The sequence below is a fragment of the Barbus barbus genome (genome assembly GCF_936440315.1).
Source record: "Barbus barbus genome assembly, chromosome: 29".
NCBI lineage: Eukaryota > Metazoa > Chordata > Actinopteri > Cypriniformes > Cyprinidae > Barbus > Barbus barbus.
In genome coordinates this window covers 26,245,000-26,267,337 of record NC_136757.1, presented here as the reverse complement: position 1 = coordinate 26,267,337, position 22,338 = coordinate 26,245,000, and the positions used below count along the sequence as shown (strand labels likewise).

The window sequence follows — 22,338 nt, the reverse complement described above, 5'->3', positions numbered from 1 at the left end:
AATCCACATTGGATCGCAGTCAGAAGTTATTACAAACACTCAATAGTGATTGATTCATGCAGAAATGTTAATAAGTGCTAATTGCAATTTCTCCGTTACCCATAGCTACGATTATATTTCATTATGTATTTTATCGAATCACATAAGAAACTGTTTAATTTTCCAAAAAATTATAGTAAAATAATGTACCACATGCTGATCAGAGGGATGTGGGTGGGATGTAATGCCAGAGTAAAGTACAGCCACTACTTACACAACAGTGTTCATATCTTTTTTTCCTGACAAAATCAATATAATGCAATATTTCTATCTGATTGTAAGCTTTTCCATATTCCAAGCTTGCCTGCTGCACTGGGAACATCACATGCATGTGCGAGCCATGAAAATGATTAAATCTAGGAATTATTTGATTGTTAGATTTTAAATCAGCAGGGTTGAGGCATCAAAAGTAACTAAACTGTTTTATGGATGGTAACTGTAATCTTATCTGTAATTAGTTGGACTACTAGTTACTGCAAAAAGTAATAGCCTGCCCAACACTGGTCCCAATGTCCATACTATCCACCCTAAATAGTATTGAAAACAACTAAAATAACACAGAATGTCAGATGGATAATATGCACACTGGGACTGGGGCTTTGTGAAGATACCGCTTCTGACTGCTGCACTTTCTTACGTTACTAGTTGAAAGCCAACGTCACATTACGTTTATTAATATTCATAGCCGTCACCTTAACTGTAGTCCTCCATCACGTCTAACTTACTCATATCTTCCATTTCCGTTCTTCTACATTTAGTAATAGGGTAAATTTCACTGTCCTGATATTAAGTGCTGTTTTTGCATTTTGAGTCATTTGCTCAAAATTTTAAAGTGATGTAATATTTATGTATTACAAGATTGCCTGAGAAAGACATTAAAGTTGCATTTGTATCAAAACATGAGATTGCTATATGAACTTAATGTAAAATATGAGCATCAAGCATTGATTTAATTCAAGTTCAACTGCAAAACCTCAGAGAAAATCTCTGAGTGAAACTGAAACGTTGATTTTGATTTCCAGATTACAGCCACTCCGTTTTTTTCTAACATTATTAAATTATAGATAAAACCCTGATGATGAATACCGATTCATTTCACAATAAGGAAACAATAGCATTGTTTTGTTTCTGATGCGAGTCAAATAAATGTTTTAGACAGAGAGCAGGTAAATGTTGTTTACTATTGTGTATCTGTTACATACGGCAAACAAATGATACAGTAACACAGTACTATAAAAGTAGACACAAACTATACTTTTCACTTTCAGGAAGGCAAGGACTTAGCTTGGCAGATGGTGAATAACCACTGACACCTAGTCTGTAGGATTGTTTGGTTAAAATAACATTTTTTTTTTTTTAGATACATACTACCCATCCCTTTTATTTAAAACTAAATTCAAAAATAATATGAAAACAAAACAGCTTTGGACAAAGGTAAAAAATACATACAAAAAATTAATGGGTGTCCTGCCGGGAAACATACTTTATAAAGTGCAGATCTCAGACTCGTTGTCCTTCCTTTCAAGAATGAAGTTTTTTTTTGTCAGAAAATGTAATATGATTGGAAGATTATGTTTGAGGCCAAGTTTGTTTTGTTTTTTTATGGTCATGTTAAAATGGAGAATATTTCCCAACAAACACACGTTACTTAATAATCTGTGAAACATTCAACATATCAGGGATGAAAAAACATCAAAATCCTATAGCTTTTTACATCGTCAATATTGCCCAAGTACATCTCCCTAATGTTATCCTTTTTTTTCTCAATTAAGAAAATAAAGCAAGGCAAACATATTCTTGATCTTCTATAAATCCTTAATACATCCAAAGCACTGAATACCAACAAGAGGCAAACACAGGACTCGGAATAAAAATACAACTACAGTATAAAGATAAATTCTATTACTGAAACTTCAAGGCACAAGACTATGTTAAATAGACCATGAACTTTCTACCACGGTGGAACTGGAATCTATTTCTTATAGTTTAACTTCTGTTTCATTTGACTTGAAATTGTCCTCCTTGCACGATTCAAAGTGCTGTATTTTAGTCGTAAGGGTAAATTTCTTTTACTTCAGTCCTACTGTTACACAAATCTCATATCCGATCTGCTGGGTATGCTATCGTACTATTGCTATGAAGATAAAACGGTCTATTTCCAAAGTTGGATTTATAATTGAAATAAAATAAAAAATAAAAATACTACTAATAAAAATAAATCTAACACAGAAATCTACAAAATTACTCTAACCACTGCAAGGAGTGGTGTTTGAAGCCCAAACTCAGCTACCATCACTTAAATCAAAAAATACTTCAATGAAACAAATCTGTTCATATTAAACAGACCGAAGTGCACAACCTTCATTAAACAGAACACATTCAGTATTTTAGACCTCATGAAACCCTTCGGATTCGGTTGGCGTGGTTGGGCTCAGCTCTTGGAGTGCTGTTTGAAAACATCTTATATATAATAGTAAAGGGCAAGCAATGTCCTATCTTCTAATGGCAATCATGCATATTGATACATGTTCACGTAAATAGCATGTATTTTTGGCTACAGGGACACAAGGACATTCCAAAGCATATTTCACTGCCAGAGGCACAAACAACCCAAACAAACAAGGAAATAAAACAAACCAACATATATAAATAATAAAAGTAATCTTCTTATTCTGTCTTTACCCATTTGCAGGGCTCCATTTTTGTCAGTGGGCTTTGAGCGCTACAAAAGGCAAGAAGTTCATAAAGCAGAGGGTTCTTAACAATACATAATTTCTAGGTGGACACAAACGCCCAGCCGATGGAAAAAAAAGAAAGAAAAATGAACAACCATGCTACACCAGTGCACGTTCTACCTATGAAAAATGACCAAATAAAATCCAAGCATTTGAGTAAATTCACCTTCCACGTTGCTTCATTGGGATAAAGGTGTTTCTTTAGAATCAAAGGTCACTTCTACCACCTTAGTAAGTCTCCCAAAATAAAGGCACTACCTTTTCTGTTTCAGCCAGACTGATGCAGCTTGTGAGTCGAGAGTTGAGTCGTAACTTCAATTCATGTCTGGAGGTTTCGTTCCTTCGCTACTGTTCTGAACCTGTAACTGAGAAATGTGCTTGCTGAGGAATCCATTGGTCTACCTCCAATCTCCCGCCCGAGTTTAGTCAGACCAGGGAGACGTTCACCGCAGACAGGTCACAACGTCAGCCGCCGGTTAAGTGAGCGCTCATACTCTGCCGAGGACAGAGGGTGAGCCGGTGGTGTTTGACTTTAACACTTAAAGTCTCCCGTTTGACCTCAAGCAATTAACTGAGTTTGCCTTTGCAGCGACGACCAGACCGTGTGTTCCTCTGTCTTAAAAATCCATTTCCTTCATCTGCTTTTGACTACTTGAAATGATTACATAGCCCTTGTTCGGAGCGGAAACGCTCTTTTATTCTCTGTGCCTCTTCCCCGTGAGGGTCGAGGGAGCGGGAGGCTGGAGGAAGAGAATGGAGACGCTTTCAATCTTAATAAGACTTAAGGGGAAAATAAATATGCAATGCTCCTCGTGATTGTCGATCGTAATTTAATCACACATTTAGCGACAAAAAAAGTAATATTTAAGATTCCAGATAACGAGTCTACTCTAAAACACACACTTGGAAAAAAAGGACCGGTAAGTTCTCTATCGCATGCAACTGAACCCCTAAATGACAGCAAGTATCAAAAACAACACCCTACTCTAGATGAACTACCAGACAAAAAGATTTAACAAGTGCTGAGTGTTGTGACTCTGATTAAGGTTTAGTTGTACATATTTTTCAGCATCTATGTCACCCAAGCCACAATAACCGTGAATGTATAAGATTTCATACACAAACAAAACTGAACACAATACTTTGAGAGAAAAAAAGAGCAACTCCTCTCACTCAAAACAGCAATAACTCTCAAATACAAAATTATAATCTGTGATAACTTCAGACCCAGAGGTCTGTAATAATTGGTTTTATACATAATTTAAATCATATGGTTTGGATTTAATGTTTATATATATTTATTTTCATTTGATTTATTTCTATTAGATTAGACAAGCACACAGAGTTGCATGTAACATTCAAACATCAGGACATTTACTAACTGCCTTTGTCATCTCATTACTGGCCATAAAAATGTGATCTCAAATACTTTAAGTTAGAGACGTTATACTTGGACTCGAACTGCAATTATGAATGAACTCGGGTGGAACTCGATACGGATTATGACATTTCAGACCTTTACTGAGTACAGTCGAATCCACATCATGTGTAACATGATAGTTAAAAAATAAGTAACAACATAAAATTAAGATGACAAGACATTAAAAACGGTTTCCCACTCAAACTCAATTGACTAAGGGCTTTGACTCGACTCGGAGCTGACAAGGTGGACTCTGACCCAACACTATTATTAGTGAAATGTAGCCTTTATGCATGATAATTTGGTAAATATGGGGTATTTAAAAAAAAAAAGAAGAATGGCTCTTTATAACGACACTGAACATGCACTCTATTCTAACACACATCTGAAGAAAGTCACAACCTCCGGACATGAAACAGAAGTCTGTGCAAGGCTAACCAGAAAAATATATGCAAATAAATTGGTAGGCTTCTCACAAATCCAATATTCGATTCTGTGAAGGTGTTTTAAAAGTAAGGTGCAATTCATCTAGAAGAAGAAGAAACAAAAATGAAACCGAAAAAGTGCTGTAAAGTTTCTGTAAAATCGATTTGACATAATCAACAAAGAAGAACTTCCTCAGTTTTGGTTCAGAATTTCCTTAGGATTACGTTTCATCCCAAAGGTACAATCAAATTAATTACCAAGACATCTTTAGTATGTCCAATCTCTAACAACTTCACGCACGGAGCCGTGATTTGGTGTCCTCCTTTCTGATTGCAAATGTTCTGCCATTTTGAAAAAGTAGGCTTTAGAAAACTAATAGAACTATTCATGATTGCATGGTCTTGTACAATGTATGCAAGTTTTTCTTTCATTTGTTGCCAAGTAATGTTTCATAATTCAAAATATTTACGTATCTATAATGTTTGACCCTCATCGTTAGTGCTGAACCTGGCTTTATGTACAAGAAAGACAATGTCGGAGTACTGTAATAAATAGCACGCAAAGCACGCAAACATCAGCAACCCATGCATTTAACACAGCTACAGCCTGACAAGACATTATATAAATATAGCCATCTATTAACTTTCCCGTCAGAATCATTTTTAGAACAGCAGCTCTATGGGATTAGTCTATAACCACACACACAATAAAACCAAGCGCTACATCATTTGAAACGGTATGCTTTTTTTTTTGTTAGGGATTTGTGTCGCAAGAACAAGGCCACTCTATATATTGTACTTCATGGGGAAAAGCAGGTAAACATAACAAATTCCTTTTCTCGTATTCTTTTGTTGCCATCTACTCCAGATGCTACACTGGACTGTGCTTTCAATATTTCCTAACAAATACATTTGTGCTTTATCTTCCCCACCGGAGAAAATGAAAAATAGAGCTTTCCGCTCTAGTCGCATTTTCTCAGGCACCGTCGAAACAGGTGATTAGGTTAACCAAACTACTGATAGTTAATAGACATGTGCGCTTAAAATACCAACAACTCAAAGGAAATACTACTTCCAAATTCAATTGATCTTCACAGGCCAACAGGCTGGAAATGTCAGCTTGGCACGAACCCACAACTAGGAAGTTCTTTTCTGTCGGAGTTAAGCTAGCGTCTTATTTCAAAGGTGAGGATGCTGCAACAGCTGCGTCCGACTCAAATGGAAAAGGTGGAGATCGGAAATGTGGCCCTTTTTTCTTCAGCTTGCCGTCAGACTTGCCCCTTCGTTTGAGACAGAAAAGGAAGAACACACTGATAGGACACCTTTTTGCTAGGGTTGAGATGACATGACTATGACGCATTTTAGTACTTTCGAGAGCATTTTTTATCGGAAAGTTTCGCTTTACGACAACTATGGCGAGTGACTTGTGCATCCATTACCACTTGAGTGTGTTTCTACTTCCTACAAGCTCTGACAAAGGAATAACTGGTTTAGGTGAGTGCTAAGATATACTAATACAAAGATATAGTGGGAAATAAAAGGAAACCATAAAGAAAAAGTTTAGCAGAGAATTCATCCAGAAGCAAAGAGAATTATCGCCCCGCGTCCAACCCACAGAGAGAACGAGACACAACAGCTGCCTTTTGTTTAAGTACGTTTACATTTTTTTGTATATTTTTGTTGCCTTTTTCTTTTTTTCCTCAGTAAAAAAGAACGAAAAATCACTCGTCTCGCCGCAACCGCATCCAACTCTCCGCGCTAAGCCGCTGCCGATCAGTCACTTAGTCAGTCAGCTCACTGGCTCGCTCACTGGTGTCCGGGACTCGACCGTTTCCTCTCGGCTCGGCCTCGGAACGGCGGAGGGAGGAACAATGTCTCTCAGCTCCTTGCCGTCCCCCGTCACAGTCGTCTGCTGCCCTCGCAGGTCAGAGGAGGCCATCTTGCTTGCGTTCTGAGCGTCCCTGCTTGAGGAGCTATCAGTTCTGGCTTCCTCCCTGCAGGCCACATGCTCCGCTTTGGGCCTGGAGGTGCTCAAGTCCTGGGGTTCGTTTTCCATGGTCGCAGGCGGCCCCCCTTGCGTGGAGTGACCCAGGGAGAGCTGGTGAGCCTGCGGAGTGTAGGTGGAGGGCGGCATGCCCTGCAGATGGTGGTGTTGGTGGTGGTGATGATGGTGGTGATGTTTAAAGTGCTGCCCTTGCTGATCTCTCTTCTTGTGACTCTTCGGTCCGCTGCCGCTGGTTGCCGTCCCGCTGCCGCTGCTGCCGTTCCCCGGATCCGTGTGCTTCCGGTCGGGATGCTTGTGAGACTTCTGTCCCATTTCTACCTCCTCCCCAGTAGGGGTCACAGTTGATGCAGTCAGTCGTTTTGCTATCACCGGTGCGAACGTCTCCGTTGTGGAAGCGGCGGTGGATCCTTCCAACTCCTCTAAAGTCTCTCGAGTTTTGCGTTTCTTGATGGGAAGCGCCCTCTCCTGAACAGGCTTTACGGAAGACTCCTTCTGAGCTTTTTTCTTGGCCTCGGCGGTGAGGATGGCTGCGGCGGCGTACGCGGCGGCTGAGCCCGTCCCCACCGCCGACTGCGAAGCGGCTGCTGGCTTGCGGCCACGTTTTTTGGGCGTGCTCGGCGGTTGCTGTTCCGATTTCCGCTTGCGGCCTCGGCGCACTTTGGCAACTGGCGCTTGCCCCACTGGAGCCGCTGGTTCTGTTTTGGGGGCCACAAAGGGCATCTTTACGAGGAGTTTTCCCGGACTCTTTTCTATGACACGCTTTACAGCCACCCCTTCCGTGGCCTGCCGTACCTTGCCGCTGCCTTTTGGCCGCCCCCTCCCGCGGCCGGAGGGTTTGACCACTTTAGGCTTCTTTGGCGGTCTCTTTTCTCTGCGAGAGGGGCTCCCGCGGCCCGTGACTGTGAAGTCAAAGTCATTGGGATCTGTGGTGGTATCGCCCACCTTTTGGAAGTACGCCATGAGCTCCACTTTGGAACGGAAGGCTTTCCCTTCTGGGCTGAAAAACAAAAGCAATATATTTTGTATTATACAAATTGATGACTGTAATTTTGAGAAAACAATTTGAAAGTTTGAGAAAGTTTGTGCGCGCTAAATTTGAATTTGTAAATCAAATATAAATATTTTCTTGAATTCGACTTTTATTCTTATTAAGCACCCTTTAATAAAATAAAACAAAAAGAATAAAAATCCATTATGGGACTGGGAAGTAAATCGTACAAACCGTAGTCCAAATACAAATATTTTCTTTGATTTCACATTTATTCTTATTAAGCACCCTTTAATAAAATAAAACAAATCCATTATGGGAAGTAAATCATACAAACCCGTAGTCCAAATACAAATATTTTCTTTGATTTCACATTTATTTTTTATAAAGCACCTTTTAATAAGAATAATATGAAATCAAAGAAAAAAAGAGTGGGACTCATGACACATCAATCAGTGTTGAACAGCATGCACCCCCTATTCATGTCAAATTGTTTCGCAGAACAATACACTTCATAACACTGAATTATTTAGCCATCCAACAAATCATATAAATTAATCCACATTCGGCTCTAAAACACAAATCTCTGTGACCCCGACCAATGTAAATGCACAACTCTCTTTCTATACTTGTAATTTATATTTATCGAACAACCACTGACTTGTTATATCATGCTTCAAATGCTGCTGGGACCTGTTACACAAGCTTGTCTTACACTGGAAGTGACACGCCACCTCAAACAAATCAGCCATGAATCCGTGATTAAAAGGCCGTTCATATCAAGAATGATAACTATATTAGCGTCCACACCAGCACACAACAACGCTCTGTTTATTATAAGCACATGCTGCATTTATGTCGTCTGCCACTTTAAATGCTCGAGCTCTGTAAAGCAGAATGGATTCTGATTGGCTGTCTATGTTTTTATCATTCATTAGCTATAAAAAAATCATTTTGGAAAGGATTCCAACTATACTGATCCTGTGCTGTTATGATTAAAGTTGTAGCTCTGGTGTGGACTCTGCTATTCTTTTAAATTTAGAATGATTATTAAAACTCTTTATCGGTGTTAACGGACCTTCAGACTTCATTGATAATAAAATGGGAGTTCTTACTCAAAGCATCTCTATAAAACGGACTTTGTAAACCAAAAGCATCACATGCTGGCTTTGACGTAACGGACAGAAGTATATAACAAATAAGATTCAAATAAATAATTCATGATATACGTAAACATATGTAAACGGGGAATATAGCATATCAAATGAGAGCCTAACTGGTACTTCCAGTGTTAACAGGTTTAGTTGTGTTGCGTAACAGCATGCCGTCCCATTTAATCAGCAGTCAAAGACTCTCCAAACACAATAACTTAACTTTCATAATGACTGATTTGTTGCATGTGTGTCATTTGGACGCAGCATTACGAAACAAATATCAAAAAAGCACTAACTTCCTGCAACTTGTACTAACTTGATCAGGTAGACATCAAATTTTCCAGCGGATCGCCCCGACTTGCGCTGTTTCAGCTTGCGTGTCCAACCTTGAGGCAGCGAAGGGTCGTCATACAGTGGGCCTCTGTCCCGAATGATGGAACGCCGCTGCTTGGCCGATGCGGAAGATTCTGGAGCGCTGAGAGCAGCTCCAACTTCAGGGTCAACGGGTTCAGACTTCCCTGCCTCCGTCTGTTGTCCAACATCCCCCTGCGTAAGGAGGGGCGGGGGTGGAGGAACGGACACTGTGGCCTCGAGTTTTTCCACATCTTGCCGTTCCCTTTTGTTTTTCTTCTGCTTCTGCGTCTTGTCTTTTGAGCCCTCCTGGTCTTCATTCTTGTCCTCACCTCTGCTGACAACACAAGAAATAAGTGGCACACTGAGACAGGATGACAGTCTAACATATTCAACGTATGACAGGGTCCGTATTCAAGTCAAGCACTTGTCTAAAATGTCTATGAAGTATTTTTTTTAACTGAACAGAAGTGCTGCGTTTGCACGTTTGCCATCGTAAATTCAATATTTTGGCATCAAAGCATGCTCATTTTCAGATCACACAAGCTCTATTTAATACCACCAACAAGCAGGCGAGATGTGGCCTGAATTTGAAGTGTTAGCATAAAACTCGGTTAACCGAATAAACTGATGCAATTCGCATCTTAACATCTTTGCGTCATGTGAAACCTGAGTCTAGGATGTGTCTATTTCGTAACTTCAGGAGAAACACGTTCAATTTGATTTCTACTCTGCTTACAGGCACACGGAAACCACCCTGGAGGTGTCAAGACGCCCGTGTCAAGCAAAACCTTGACGTGGAGGTTGAATCATTGTGTCTTCAGAGAACGGAGGAATTTCCCGCTTGTCTGTGGCCTGTCCCTCAAGGTGACAAAAAACTCTTTGTCATTTTTACACAATGATCAACTTAATTGGCAGATTACTCTAAAAACATATGTTGTTGTCATCATAACCACATGCTGGTCACAATATTTCGCCCATAAAAACATCAGATCACAATGAAACAAAAATCATCTCCATATCTACAGCAAAGAAAAACTAAGAGATTTAAAGGGAAAAAATAACTAACCAAAGCATGCTGCCTACTTATTTTGAACTTTTCCTTCCGTCGCCTCTTACAATACTACTTGCCTGCTTTCAGTTTACAAAACTTTCACAGTCAGACTGAATTAAATGACACATTTTTTGTTATTTTCTTAGCATTTACAGTTACTTTACCAAGGTGGAGACTGTAACAGATCCCACATGTTTTAAGCTCAAATGCTGTCACTTTCGATGGCAGTACAGTGTTGAAATTCAGAAGGCAAACTCAAGCGTTGAACACATCCACAAAGTTTACCAGGCACATAAAGCTGAAACAAATAGTTACTTTGTTCTTTAATGTTACACTCACTTTAACAATGACTAACAGTCTGCAAAAATTGTCGCTGACATGTTTCAGTACATCAACAAGTAAAATAAAATAAAAAAATCCATTTCACCACACAAATAAAAAATAAAAATGTTAATTAGACGCTATTCAATTTTAGCACATTATCATGCTATATTGCAAATAAAGGTACATATCTGAATTCTATTTAGCCAATTTATGACTAAACATGCTGCACTTAGTATAGCTAGAATATTTAATCTGCACTATGAACCGTGAGCTAACAATGTGGAGTAGCATTTCCCACAATGCAATTTCACAGGTTTTAAAACTTTAGTAGAGAGCAACAGTTGGGTTCCAGAAGCAGAAATCACATTTTCACCAAAGAGGACTTGATTTTTAACAATAAAATATAAACATTTCAAGAGCCCAAAGACTGTTAAGCGATCATATCATTCTGTAGAAGTCAGTGAAAACATCCTTTTAAAAAGTTGCTTAATATAAATAATTACATTTTTAAGATGGTTTCTTTTTTTTTTTAAAGTTAAAGTGAAATTCCCAGTGAAAAACTATGCTATAACCTAAAATGAGATGCACACCAAACCATTTATATAGAAATGGAAATCATGGCAAAATAGTTCTGCAGTGACCGCTCAATCTCAAAAAGCATTGCAAATAAAATCCTCAAGTCTCAAACTAAAACAATTGCATCACAACATTTCATAGGATGAGTAGTTATATTGAGGGTCTGGCAACCCTTTAAAATGATTTAAATGCTTGGTGACACATAAAAGAGGACTGACAGCATGAGATAAAGAATCCTTCAAGCAGTCAGGATCAAAATGATAGTAAAAAAAAATAAAGTGCTTTCCACTTGACTTTTAAATAAAACACTCTTAAAATAAGTTTAACTTTTACCCCCGGTTTCACAAACAAGGTTTAGGCCTAATCCCAGACTAATATGTAAATCTGAGATGTTTCTTGCACTAACTGATCTTAAAATATGTCAGTGCCTTGGTTTTGTCTCAAGATACACATCAGTATTGTTTTTTTCCAAAGGCATGTACATAAAAGTACTTAAATGTCCTAACTGAACTATTGCCTAATCCTGGTTTAACCTAAACCCTGTCTGTGAAACCAGGCCCTAGTGTTTTAACTAATAAACCCAAGCAAACTTCCGCAGATATTCACTTGACTTCTTGATTTATATCTTTTGAAGAGCAAGTGTCGTGAATATGCATTTCTACAATTACTTTGTTAATAAACCATCCAAGAAAATAAGTGTTATTTTAGGCAAAACCTGCATCAGTTCATCACTTTAGCAGAACATATATGCCAGTTCTGACATAAAACATTTTTGGGAAGTTCACGTCCTGCAATGTGCCTTGCAAAACAAACTATTTTTTGCATATATGTTATGTATGCAACATTTATGACCTCATGTTAAATGAGAAATTACATGGAATATTTGGATTTCGTCAATATTTGTAAAATGATCCACACTACAGGACCACCTGTAGTCAATTACATTATTAAAAGTCCAGTCGCATGACCTAATATATACAATTTCCCTTATTTGCATCATTTTTAACTTAATCTTATACATTCACATTTATTAATTTACTTCTGTATCATGTGTGGCATGCTCCATGAAATTATTGCTGGGGGAGATACTGGATCGTTTGGCGTAGATGAGATATTCTGTTTGTTAGCCATGGAATAATTTATAGATCTGACCTTAAGCATGAACTACCCATTTATGAGATGAACACCAGCACATCATACGTTTTCTTTAAGCCACGACTTTGTTGGGGGCAACTCAATTAAATAACCATAATGAAAGCTAATTGGTATTGGTAATAATTAAGTTTTTATTGTGAACGTTGACCGTTCAATTAAGTACTACGTAGGAGGCGGCGAAGGCCTTGAACCTGGAAATCAATGAATATGTGCATTAGACAGCTCCTCTTAGGCAACCTTATCAAATATGAACAATTATTATGCCATGTTTGACAATCAAGGACCATGTTTAACCATAATGAACAACCATCTTTGAAAAGACGCCGGAAAACTAGAGACGGTAACGGTGTTTATTTGAACTTCCTTTTGACTCACGATGTTGAAAAATTTCCCCCACTGTAAAGTTGTAAAATAAAGGTTATTAGAGAATGTTTTACAAGAAAATATTCTTTCAGTTTTTCTACTTTAAAATGTAATGCTTAATGCTATTTTCTGAAACATTTTGTAAAAATTTACTAGCAGTTTCTGATTTCAAAATAAAAAAAATACTTCCAGTACATTTCAAAACAACACTTTAGTGACCAAATGAAATTCATAATAAATGTACAAAATAATAACCTGATTGAGTTAAAACTATAAAATATTCCACGGCTGGCAAACAAATGGTTTAATTTAGCCAGTACCTGCCCTTGCAATGAATTCATGGAGCATGCAACACAGGAAGAAGTTGCACAGGATGCAAGTTGAGCCTTCGAGACAAGTAGAAGACATGAAGCATTGTGTCTTGCATGTCACTCAGTTCGTGCAAATCCCCCTGCGGTCGACCACACACACATACAGACAAATATGATGCTGCTAGATCCGTTAGCTGGCTACCGGAAGTCAGCTCAACAATATCACCAGCCTGCTCTCACATGGGAGTGCCTTGTGCATTGCTAAAGCAAGCTGATTATCTATATTTCAATGATGCGAGAAGCACAACAGTGTGTTTTGCACCTGGAGTTACATGGTTTGCATGCTGCAGGGGCAAAACGAGCAGCAATAACAACACAGAAACGCACGCACGCACGCAGTGATATTAGGCAGAGAAATAGCACACTGGCCAACTCGGTAACGTTACCTGATGATGCAGAGCTACCTACACAGCACAACAGCATTGCACTGGACTAAAACGCATCTTAACCTCATTTCTAAGCACTTAGGCAATCCTTTCCACAACAGGACAGGCAGTTCTATCTGGAGCAAATCTCATTTCGGTCCCCTGCCTTGTCCTGCAGCGCCACAAGCGAGCTAACTTACTTCAGTCTGCTGTTTTTGACAGCTAGCGAGCGCTTTGGAATTAAACAACACAGGAGCGCCGTAACATTCGCGCGAATATCAGCAAAACAAAACATGTGTGCGTCCAAACCCCCAGGCAGCCCTTCGCTCCAGATTTCAGGAGAGTTTTTGAAGTATCGTCAGAAAACGACACCGGACTAACGCGTGCCGCACAAAGTGTCCGCGGATCGTGGAAAAAGAGCGGGAGAAATGCGAGTGACGTATTCTCAACGCCTTCGCGGGCTAGCGCGGCTAACATTTCCCTCAGCTGCGCCTGCCTGACAAAATATCACAGCGACGATCAAAACCGACGCCATCGACGCTCGCGACGCCTGACATTGGAATCCGTGACAATGGGAATGGATGCGATTCACACTTACAGTCTCTCCTCTCCGCTCTCTGCGGCGGCCATTTTTATTTAAATAAATAAATTTCCAAAAAATCACGCAACATCTTTGTGGGTACCCCTCACCCTCCTCTCCCACTCCCTCTAACACAACACCGTCCTTCGGACGCGAGATCTCGCGAGAGGTGGGGTGGAAGGGAAAGGGGGTAGCGCGTGCGTTCTCGCGAGAGCTGAGCACTGTGAGCAGTGGCTAACCAGAGAGGGGAACAACGTCCAGGGCGAGGAAAGCTGCATTGCACACCACAATAATAGTGCCTAACTGTATTATTTCAATCTGCGATAAAGTCCTGTTTCTTTGGCATAAATCTAAGTCAAGTTTTTGAATGTGCTTTCAGATATTTTTGCCTTGTGATAAATGTGTAGATTAGTACAATTTATAAACACCCCTTTCAAACAGGTCTGCACAATATATTTGGGAGACTAGGAGAGTCACAAAAATACATTTTATTAACAAAAATAACAAAAGTTCTGTTTAATTCACGTAGCCTATGTGGCCCTGGATTCTTCTTTCATGCCAAAAATCATTAGAATATTCAGTAAAGATCATGTTCCATGTAGATATTTTGTAAATTTCCTACCATAAATATATGAACACTTAATTTATGATTAGTAATATGCATTGCTAAGAACTTCATTTGGACAAATTTAAAGGTGATTTTCTCAATATTTTGTTTTGTTTTTTGCTCCCTCAGGTTCCAAATTTTCAAATAGCTGTCTCTCGGCCAATTATTATCCTATCCTAACAAACAATACATTCATGAAAAGCTTATTTATTCAGCTTTCAGATGATTTATTTCTACAAACTGACCCTTATGACTGGTTTTGTGGTCCAGGGTCACATATATTTTATAAGTCTTAAAAGTTAAAAACATTGCAAATACAGCAATACTGTACATTGTTTGAATATTTTTTAAAAGGCCTTTTAAACTGCATTTTAAAAAAGCATATGATACTTTGCTTTTTAAATCCATTTTTGATGCCGATTTGCTTGTTTGTTTGTTTTTTCAGTTGATCGAAATTACAAACCTAAGTTTCAATTACACATTTAGCTTGACATTGACATTTTCATCGGTCCAGCTGTGAGCAATCAACAAGTGTTGTGGGGTGATGTTTGCAAGGTTGACGTTGGTAATTAATTTTTTTTTTCCAACTTCCTCTTTTTACACATGAATGCGATAATGAGGTAATAAAAAGAAAGAAAAAGAAGAAATGAGAGTACTGTTAGGGGACGTCTTTACTCACAGGCCTACGGTTGAAAAAGTGGTATATTCACAGACTTGGCAGAAAGACGCTTAAAGAAACGCACATGTATGTAACCATTACATTTAAAACTGAATCAACATCAAATGCAAATCAAAGACTATAGAATACTCTTAAAGGGACTTTGATGCAAATGATATCATGAAAAACACTGCCATATGAATTTTAAATAATTATCCATATTAGATTTTACGTGGTGAGATTTGATTGCAGATCTTGAGAATGTTTCCTTACATTCAGCTGAGCTTATTTTAGTCTCCCGTCCTCCTGCAATCAAAAAAACACTTGCTTGGGTATTCAACAACACTCGCATCTGAAACAGCAAAAACAGAATAAATCTGATAGCTACAATTTCTTGAGCGGCACTAAATCCATACTAAACCCGTTACTAGATAGGCTTAGAATAGAATATAATGAAATATGTACAATGTTAGATAACAGATAAAAATAAACAGATGAATGCTCTACTGGGACATTTCACAGCCCCGTATTTGAAATTTGAGGCATTTTAGTCCCCGTCTGTAAGACACAAAATAGTAGTGACAGATAGGCCTATTAAACAGCATATATTTGTCCATTTTAAGATGATCAGCACATGTTGATTACCGTGCATGCAGTGCTACAAATGACATTTCCTTCTCAGTACCAGGAATTAAACTACCAACAATTGTCAACACATTTGAACAAACTGAGAGAGATTGAAATCAATTAATAGGCCTATTTTTATTTAGCAATGATGCATTCATTAAAATGTGATGCATTAAAAGAAATGTATCAAAAATATGAAGCAGCACAACTTTTTAAAATAATAAGAACAGCGTATTAGAATGATTCTGAAGGATCATGTGACTCTGAAGACTGGAGTAATGATGCTGAAATTGTAAAATACGTCACAATAGTACTGTTTATACTATATTTTTGATTAAATAAATGCATTAAAAAAACATTACGGTCCCCAAACTTTTATACAGTTGTGTATTTGTAAGAAACATGGGAGGAAAATTGATTTCTGGAAATGAATCTGTATCAAGGTCTGAAGGTTCAACATAATGCAAAGCATACAGCATACTTAGTGGATTTGATTGTGCGAGTACCAGGCCACATTCACCTGTAGGCGGAACCACTGTGGCCTTCAACACCTACACTGAGTTTTTTACCCATGCAGACAGTATATGTCATTACTTGCAGAGTGAGCGCTGGCAACAAAGAGCTGAGAACACCATTCACCGGTACAAAGGTCCCTAGATGCATATTTTGAATATGAAAGGCATTTATGTGCATAAAATATTAATGTGAGCCAATGTTCATCTGTGTTTCAGGTTGACTGAGAGTTCAGCGGGGGTTGCGGAGCAGTTGGCCTCCACCCAGAGAATGGCAGAAGATCTGGTCGTGGCCCAAAGTGCCGCGCTGAAATCCCAGGAGAGCATCCTTCACAATGGAGAGGAACTCAAGAGCACCCTGCTGGACTCCACTCAAGGTGATGGCTAATACATAAAATAGAAGGAAAGATGCTTATTGAAGTATGATATCTGGTTTAGAACCACTGAGTTTTAGCAATAAAATGTTAAAATATACATTTATTTAAAATAAGAAATCATGGTAAAAAAAAATGAAATTACATTTTATAGGCTTGCTAATTTAGGCATCGCATTATAATGTACAGTACAAAAAATGGATATTCGTTTTGAGTTTTAATAAAATTATATTCTAGTGTTATTAATTTTTTTAACTTTAAATGAGCTATTAAATTATAGCAGAGGTCATTTTTAAATGTAATATTTGGTGAAATGAGCGTGCGCACTGAAATATTCAGTATTAAAAAATGTGTAATATTTGCCAATAACCAATATGCTACCGATATATTATACATCCTTTGTAATTACTTACAGCTCCAAGGTGTAAAGGTCAAAGGTCAGGTTGAGATGTCACAATCCTCCTCTCTCTTATTTAGATTCTCAGGTCATCGCTGACTCTTACACTTATTTTATGTCAGTTCTTGCAAGTATCTGCAGTTAAACTTATTCTGGAATGAATTCACTCTTAACCACTTAACATGCAGACTCCATTCAGACTGTTTTGTAGATAATTTCAGCCTGACAGAAATGTCTTATTTTTTGCATGTCGTAGAGATGAGGCAATCAATGCCAATCAAACTGAAGTATGTGCTTGACCTCAAAATGTCTTGTCTTTTACCTCATTCTTTGCTTGTGTGCTGCGATCCACACCGAGCTAAAATGTTTCAGGCCTGAGAGCTGTGTTTGCGGAGATGAGGCATTCTGCACAGGAGCAGCAGGTGGCATTTGCAGAAATCTTTAACCGTGTAGCTTTCCTCCAGAGCTTCATTATGTCTGAAACGCACACGTTTAGTTCCCTCTTCTACAACGCCCTGGGCTTTGGCGCCTCTTTCCTTCTGACTTCTGTCTGGCGCACAGCTGGAGCAAGGTGAGTATAAACCTGATTGGCCAGTGCAGTGCTTCTAGAATAGATGATGCTGTAGAAATAAGTAAAATGGTCTTTTTTTTTTTTTATTTATCCCCTGATTTTTTTTTTACCAAAATTTTTCATGACCCTTAACTGACCCTTTTCTAAATAATTTTTTAATAAATATTTTATTTATTTTTGCTGCAGTTTTTTAAATAATGTTTCTGTGTAAACCTCCTCTTTGCATGTGAAATGAGAATTGGCACTTCTCTTTTGGTCTCAGGTTAAAGGTTTTGTTAGATCAGTATTGTTTTTAACCGTCCTATCCTTTAATAACAGCCTGTATTATTTTGTGAAATGATCACAAGGCAATCCACACTGAAATGTTCTGCTCAGGCTGTTAAGATCAGACAGCAATGATCTAGGATCTTAGCTGTTTGTTGCTATCTTTTCCAGCAATATGCAGAGGTGTAGGTGCTACACACAGTCAGAAACAGCACTGGTTGGACTAATTTTCCCACGTCAGAGTATGCATAAGTGTGCGTTTGTTCAAATCTATGCATGTGTCTTACATCATAAACATTTTAAAAGCTTAGTTTTAGTTCAATATTTTAATTTAATTTCAGTTTCTTAAGTTTGAGTGTTTCCTCATGTGTGCATATGTTGAAATGTATTCATCTATCTGACATCAGAAACGTGCACAAATTTGAAACATCATTTTAAAAACATTAATTTAATTAATTAATTTTTAATTTAATATTACGTTTTGAAGTTTGAGTTGCGTAGTAGGCATTATGTGTGCATATTTTCACTTTATTCATTTGTCTGAAGTCAGAAACATGTTAACAGAAAGTTAATGTTTTAATTTAATTATTTAAATATTTGTTGTATTTTGACTTTGACATTGATGCATCATGTTTCATTTTAGATTTTTCCTTTTTGGACTTGTGGCGTTGAATATATACCTCGAAAGAATGATCTGTAAGACGGTGTTGGAAAACGAGGACCATGGTTTTCAACAGATGGTAAGACTACTGCATAATACTGACGTGGTCTGTGTTGTCTAGGTTTAAAGTGTGGAATTTAAGCAAAATCTGCATACAGTTTTTGTTTTGTTTTTTCTCTTTTGCATAGGAGAAAATTGCCTTTTTCGTTGGTCTTCTAAGAAAATCCATGGTTCTAATTGGCTGCCTTGTTATGCTGTACTTTGCTCTGCGCTACCGTAATATCAGCCGAGAGAGTCTTGAAATTCTGAAGGAGCTCAAAGAGACTCGCTCTGATCTTCAGCAGGCCTTGCAAAAAGCAGGTATCTCCAAGAGAGCAGGTACCTTGACATTTAAAGGGTTTAGTTCCAGAATTTGTTCTTGATCTTTCCTATGATACCTTTTAGAATGTCTCTCGGCATCTGTGGATGAATGGAAGAGGTCCAGACAAAAACATGGGCAGAGCAAGTGGGAAGAGAGAGATGACAGTTTAGTTGTTCTGCATCCCTCTAGCGTCGTGAATGCAGCCCTGTCCACATTCTCTGCGTCTCCAGACAGTAAGCGTTGCTTCTTAAAGAGCTGACAATTGAATCAATCTGCATGTTTCAGAAGGTGTCCTGAGCTCAAATGTGACCCTGGACCACAAAACCAGTCATAAATCGCTGGGGTATATTTGTAGCAATAGCCAACAATATGGGTCAAAATTATCGATTTTTCTTTTATGCCAAAAATCATTAGGATATTAAGCAAAGTTAATGTTCCATGAAGATATTTTAATATTTCCTACCGTAAATATATCAAAACTTAATTTTTGAGTAGTACTATGAATTGCTTATAACTTAATTTGGACAACTTTAAAGGCGATTTTCCCAATTTTTTTTTTCCTTTTTTTTTTTGCATCCCTCAGATTCCAGATTTTCAAATAGTTGTATCTCGGCCAAATATTGTCCAATCCTAACAAATACATCAATGAAAAGCGTATTTATTCAGCTCAGTTGAAAAAAATTGACCCTTATGACTGATTTTGTGGTCCAGGGTCATAAATGTTCATTTAAATTTCATTGTAATGTAATACGGTTTAGTTTACAGTAATATTTAAGTTAGTGTTCTAATTTGTTGAACTAACATCCTGTTTCCAATGTAAATTGATATTGTCATCAGCAAGACATTATGAGACACGGAGCACCTCAGAAGCCCTGAAGAGACGTCAGCGGCGCACGTCAGGGTCTCGTTCACGGACGTCTTCTGTCACGATGTACAGCGTGCTGGTGGATGACAATGAGGTGCTGTACATACATAAATATATGTATTAAAAAGTAAAAAGTCAAGAGTGTAAAGACCATCGACTCTACCGTGCGACTCCACCGGGCTATGACACCGGCAAAGGATATAAGTATCGCTTTTTATTTTTATTTTATTTTATTTTTTTATATGTTTACTATTGAAATGTTGTTGTTGTATGCATTTGTCAATTTTATTTAATTTCTGTATTTTCTTAAATGGGTGTGTATAGAGTATTTACAGAGTGTTAACTTTTAGTTAATTTTTCTTATTTGTAAGTCGCTTTGGATAAAAGCGTCTGCTAAATGACTAAAAGTAAAAGTAAGTAAAAGTATTAATGTATCATGTGGTTCCTTTCCAGGAAGATTATTAGTAAATAACTTTAGAAGCTTATTTCATAATTAGGGACGAAGTTTTGACGTTTGAATGTGTTTCATAGTACAGTGAACTTGATATTGACCCTGGACATTGACATTGATGCATTGTTTCATTTGAGATTTTTCCTTTATGGACTTGTGGCTTTGAATTTATTCTAATTATGAGCTAATATGGTTACATTCCAGGAAGATTATTAGAAAATAACTTAAATTTCAATTTGTTCCTCACACAAATTACCACACTGCATCATATTTACTGAACGAAATCCAATACTTGTTTCTTATTGATTTTGTGGTGTTGATTGTTGAAGGCCTAATCCTGATTTCAAGGGAAGAATTACAGCCAGTGATAAAAGAAAATGCAAACATGAGCCAGTTGTTTTCTGCTACATCTCTGGGTGTTTTACTACATCTGTAGAGTGACAGAAAATTGCAGATTTTGTGAACAAAGCTTATTTATAAACCCGTGTTTATGTAAGTTTTTGAACATGAGAAGTGCTTTAAAGCTGATATATATATATGAAAATATACTAATTTTAGTATTTTGTGGAAAAATCTGTACATGATGGAAAGTTTTTTATATTTTTTAAACACAGCATCATCAAATTAGATAATATTGGGCCTTTTTTTCACAAATCAGCTGATTTTTATTTATTTATTTTTCCCCAAAATGCAGGGCTGTGAAATATTGAACATTTTCACTCGTTCAACAAAAACATCATTTGTCAGTCATTTTTGACGTTTCTGAATTCTCAGCTATATACGGACATTTCTAGCACTTTTCTCAATAATATTTATCCATTTCTAGCAAAGTAATTACAGATGTTCATTACAAAAACCGCATGGCATGTGTTTTCCAGCTGTATTTTGATTGAAAATGTCTGTATGCTAATGTATTCTCATTGTTTCCCCAACAGCCGAGGTATAGCCTGAGAAGTCGGAAATCTTTGTGTGGTCCAGAAGTTAGCAGAGAGAAGGACTGATGCAGAATATCAGAAAAAGCTTTGATCGCCATCTAAAGATCTGATCCAGTGAATAACAGAGGTGCCGGATCACAAGAGAGATTTAAAACCTCTGAAAGATGCAAGATCAGAGACATTTTATCCATTTTCAGTGTATGCTTCCTTTTTAATCTTTAAACAATATATTTGTTTTTTTTTTCAGATGTGTTGTTTTTACATAACCAATAAATAAATTCCAGTGTAACAACTGTAGTGTAAACGTCTTGCCCTTTACTACAAGCACAGCAGGTTATTTGTGTATCTGACTTTTTAAGCAAGACTGACATCTAATGGTCAAACTGTGTAATTGACACCAGCAGCTTCCTTAGTCAAATACTGTCATCACAGTAGTTAGTGGTGTGGGCAGGTCCTTTTTGCTCTTTTTTAAGTTAGAAGTGGATTGAATTCTGTACTATATATGACCGATGCAGGAATAGATTTAGAGTGGTCTGTATGTCATTATACCTCCAGTGATTAAGCAGTGATAAACATGCAAAAAATGTATTGCATAGAGAGACGTGTGAAGAGTTCCAGTCCTGCAGCTGGACTGAATCTACTGACCTAGCTTGTACGAACTCAACTTATATAAACATTGCCGAATTTGATGGCGCCCTTTCCACCCATAACATGTTAATTTATGGGAAAACACACTCGGAAGGTTCACACTGCCGACAGAAAGGCAAAAAGCCAGGGTTAATTTCACAAAACCTGTTTTACTCCAAGATCATAAATTATTCAATTAATTTAAAACAAAATTATAAATTATTTATTGGTTACAGGAATTGACATCTATTGTTAGGGTCAGCATTTATTTGTTTTTGCTGTGTGACGACATTTTCATGAAAAATTAAGCATATTTTCTCTACAAATTAGCATAAACCAAAAAAGTAATTGATTTACTTCCTATAATTTGTTCATTTTTATTTATTGTAATATGGATATGATGTGGTTGTGGTCATAAATGGAGTGCAAATGAATTTGCCACTTAAAACAATGGGTTCATCATTGGCTATTAAGGGTTTTATGGATATGAGTGGTATTAACCTATAATACAGCCAACTATATC

General features: G+C 37.6%; 1 protein-coding gene across 1 annotated transcript; it reads right to left on the bottom strand.

Moving 5' to 3' along the window:
* Positions 1-1,208: 1,208 nt before the first annotated feature.
* LOC306849791 (methyl-CpG-binding protein 2-like) lies at positions 1,209-14,076 on the bottom strand. Its single transcript, XM_079385106.1, has 3 exons — positions 13,924-14,076; positions 9,083-9,451; positions 1,209-7,621 (listed from the first exon to the last, which is right to left on the bottom strand). Exons 1-3 carry the CDS (start codon positions 13,953-13,955, stop codon positions 6,409-6,411), a joined length of 1,614 nt encoding a protein of 537 aa, XP_079241232.1. The 5' UTR covers positions 13,956-14,076; the 3' UTR covers positions 1,209-6,408.
* Between the last annotated feature and the right edge of the window lie 8,262 nt (positions 14,077-22,338).

Bases quoted from the DNA above. Each gene is read 5' to 3' on its own strand.
- LOC306849791 (XM_079385106.1), bottom strand. From the start codon at position 13,955: ATGGCCGCCGCAGAGAGCGGAGAGGAGAGACT. The intron at 9,452-13,923 runs GTAAGTGTGAAT...TGTTGTCAGCAG, and splicing joins GAGAGCGGAGAGGAGAGACT to AGGTGAGGACAAGAATGAAG. The intron at 7,622-9,082 runs GTTAGTACAAGT...TTTGTTTTTCAG, and splicing joins TTTGATGTCTACCTGATCAA to CCCAGAAGGGAAAGCCTTCC.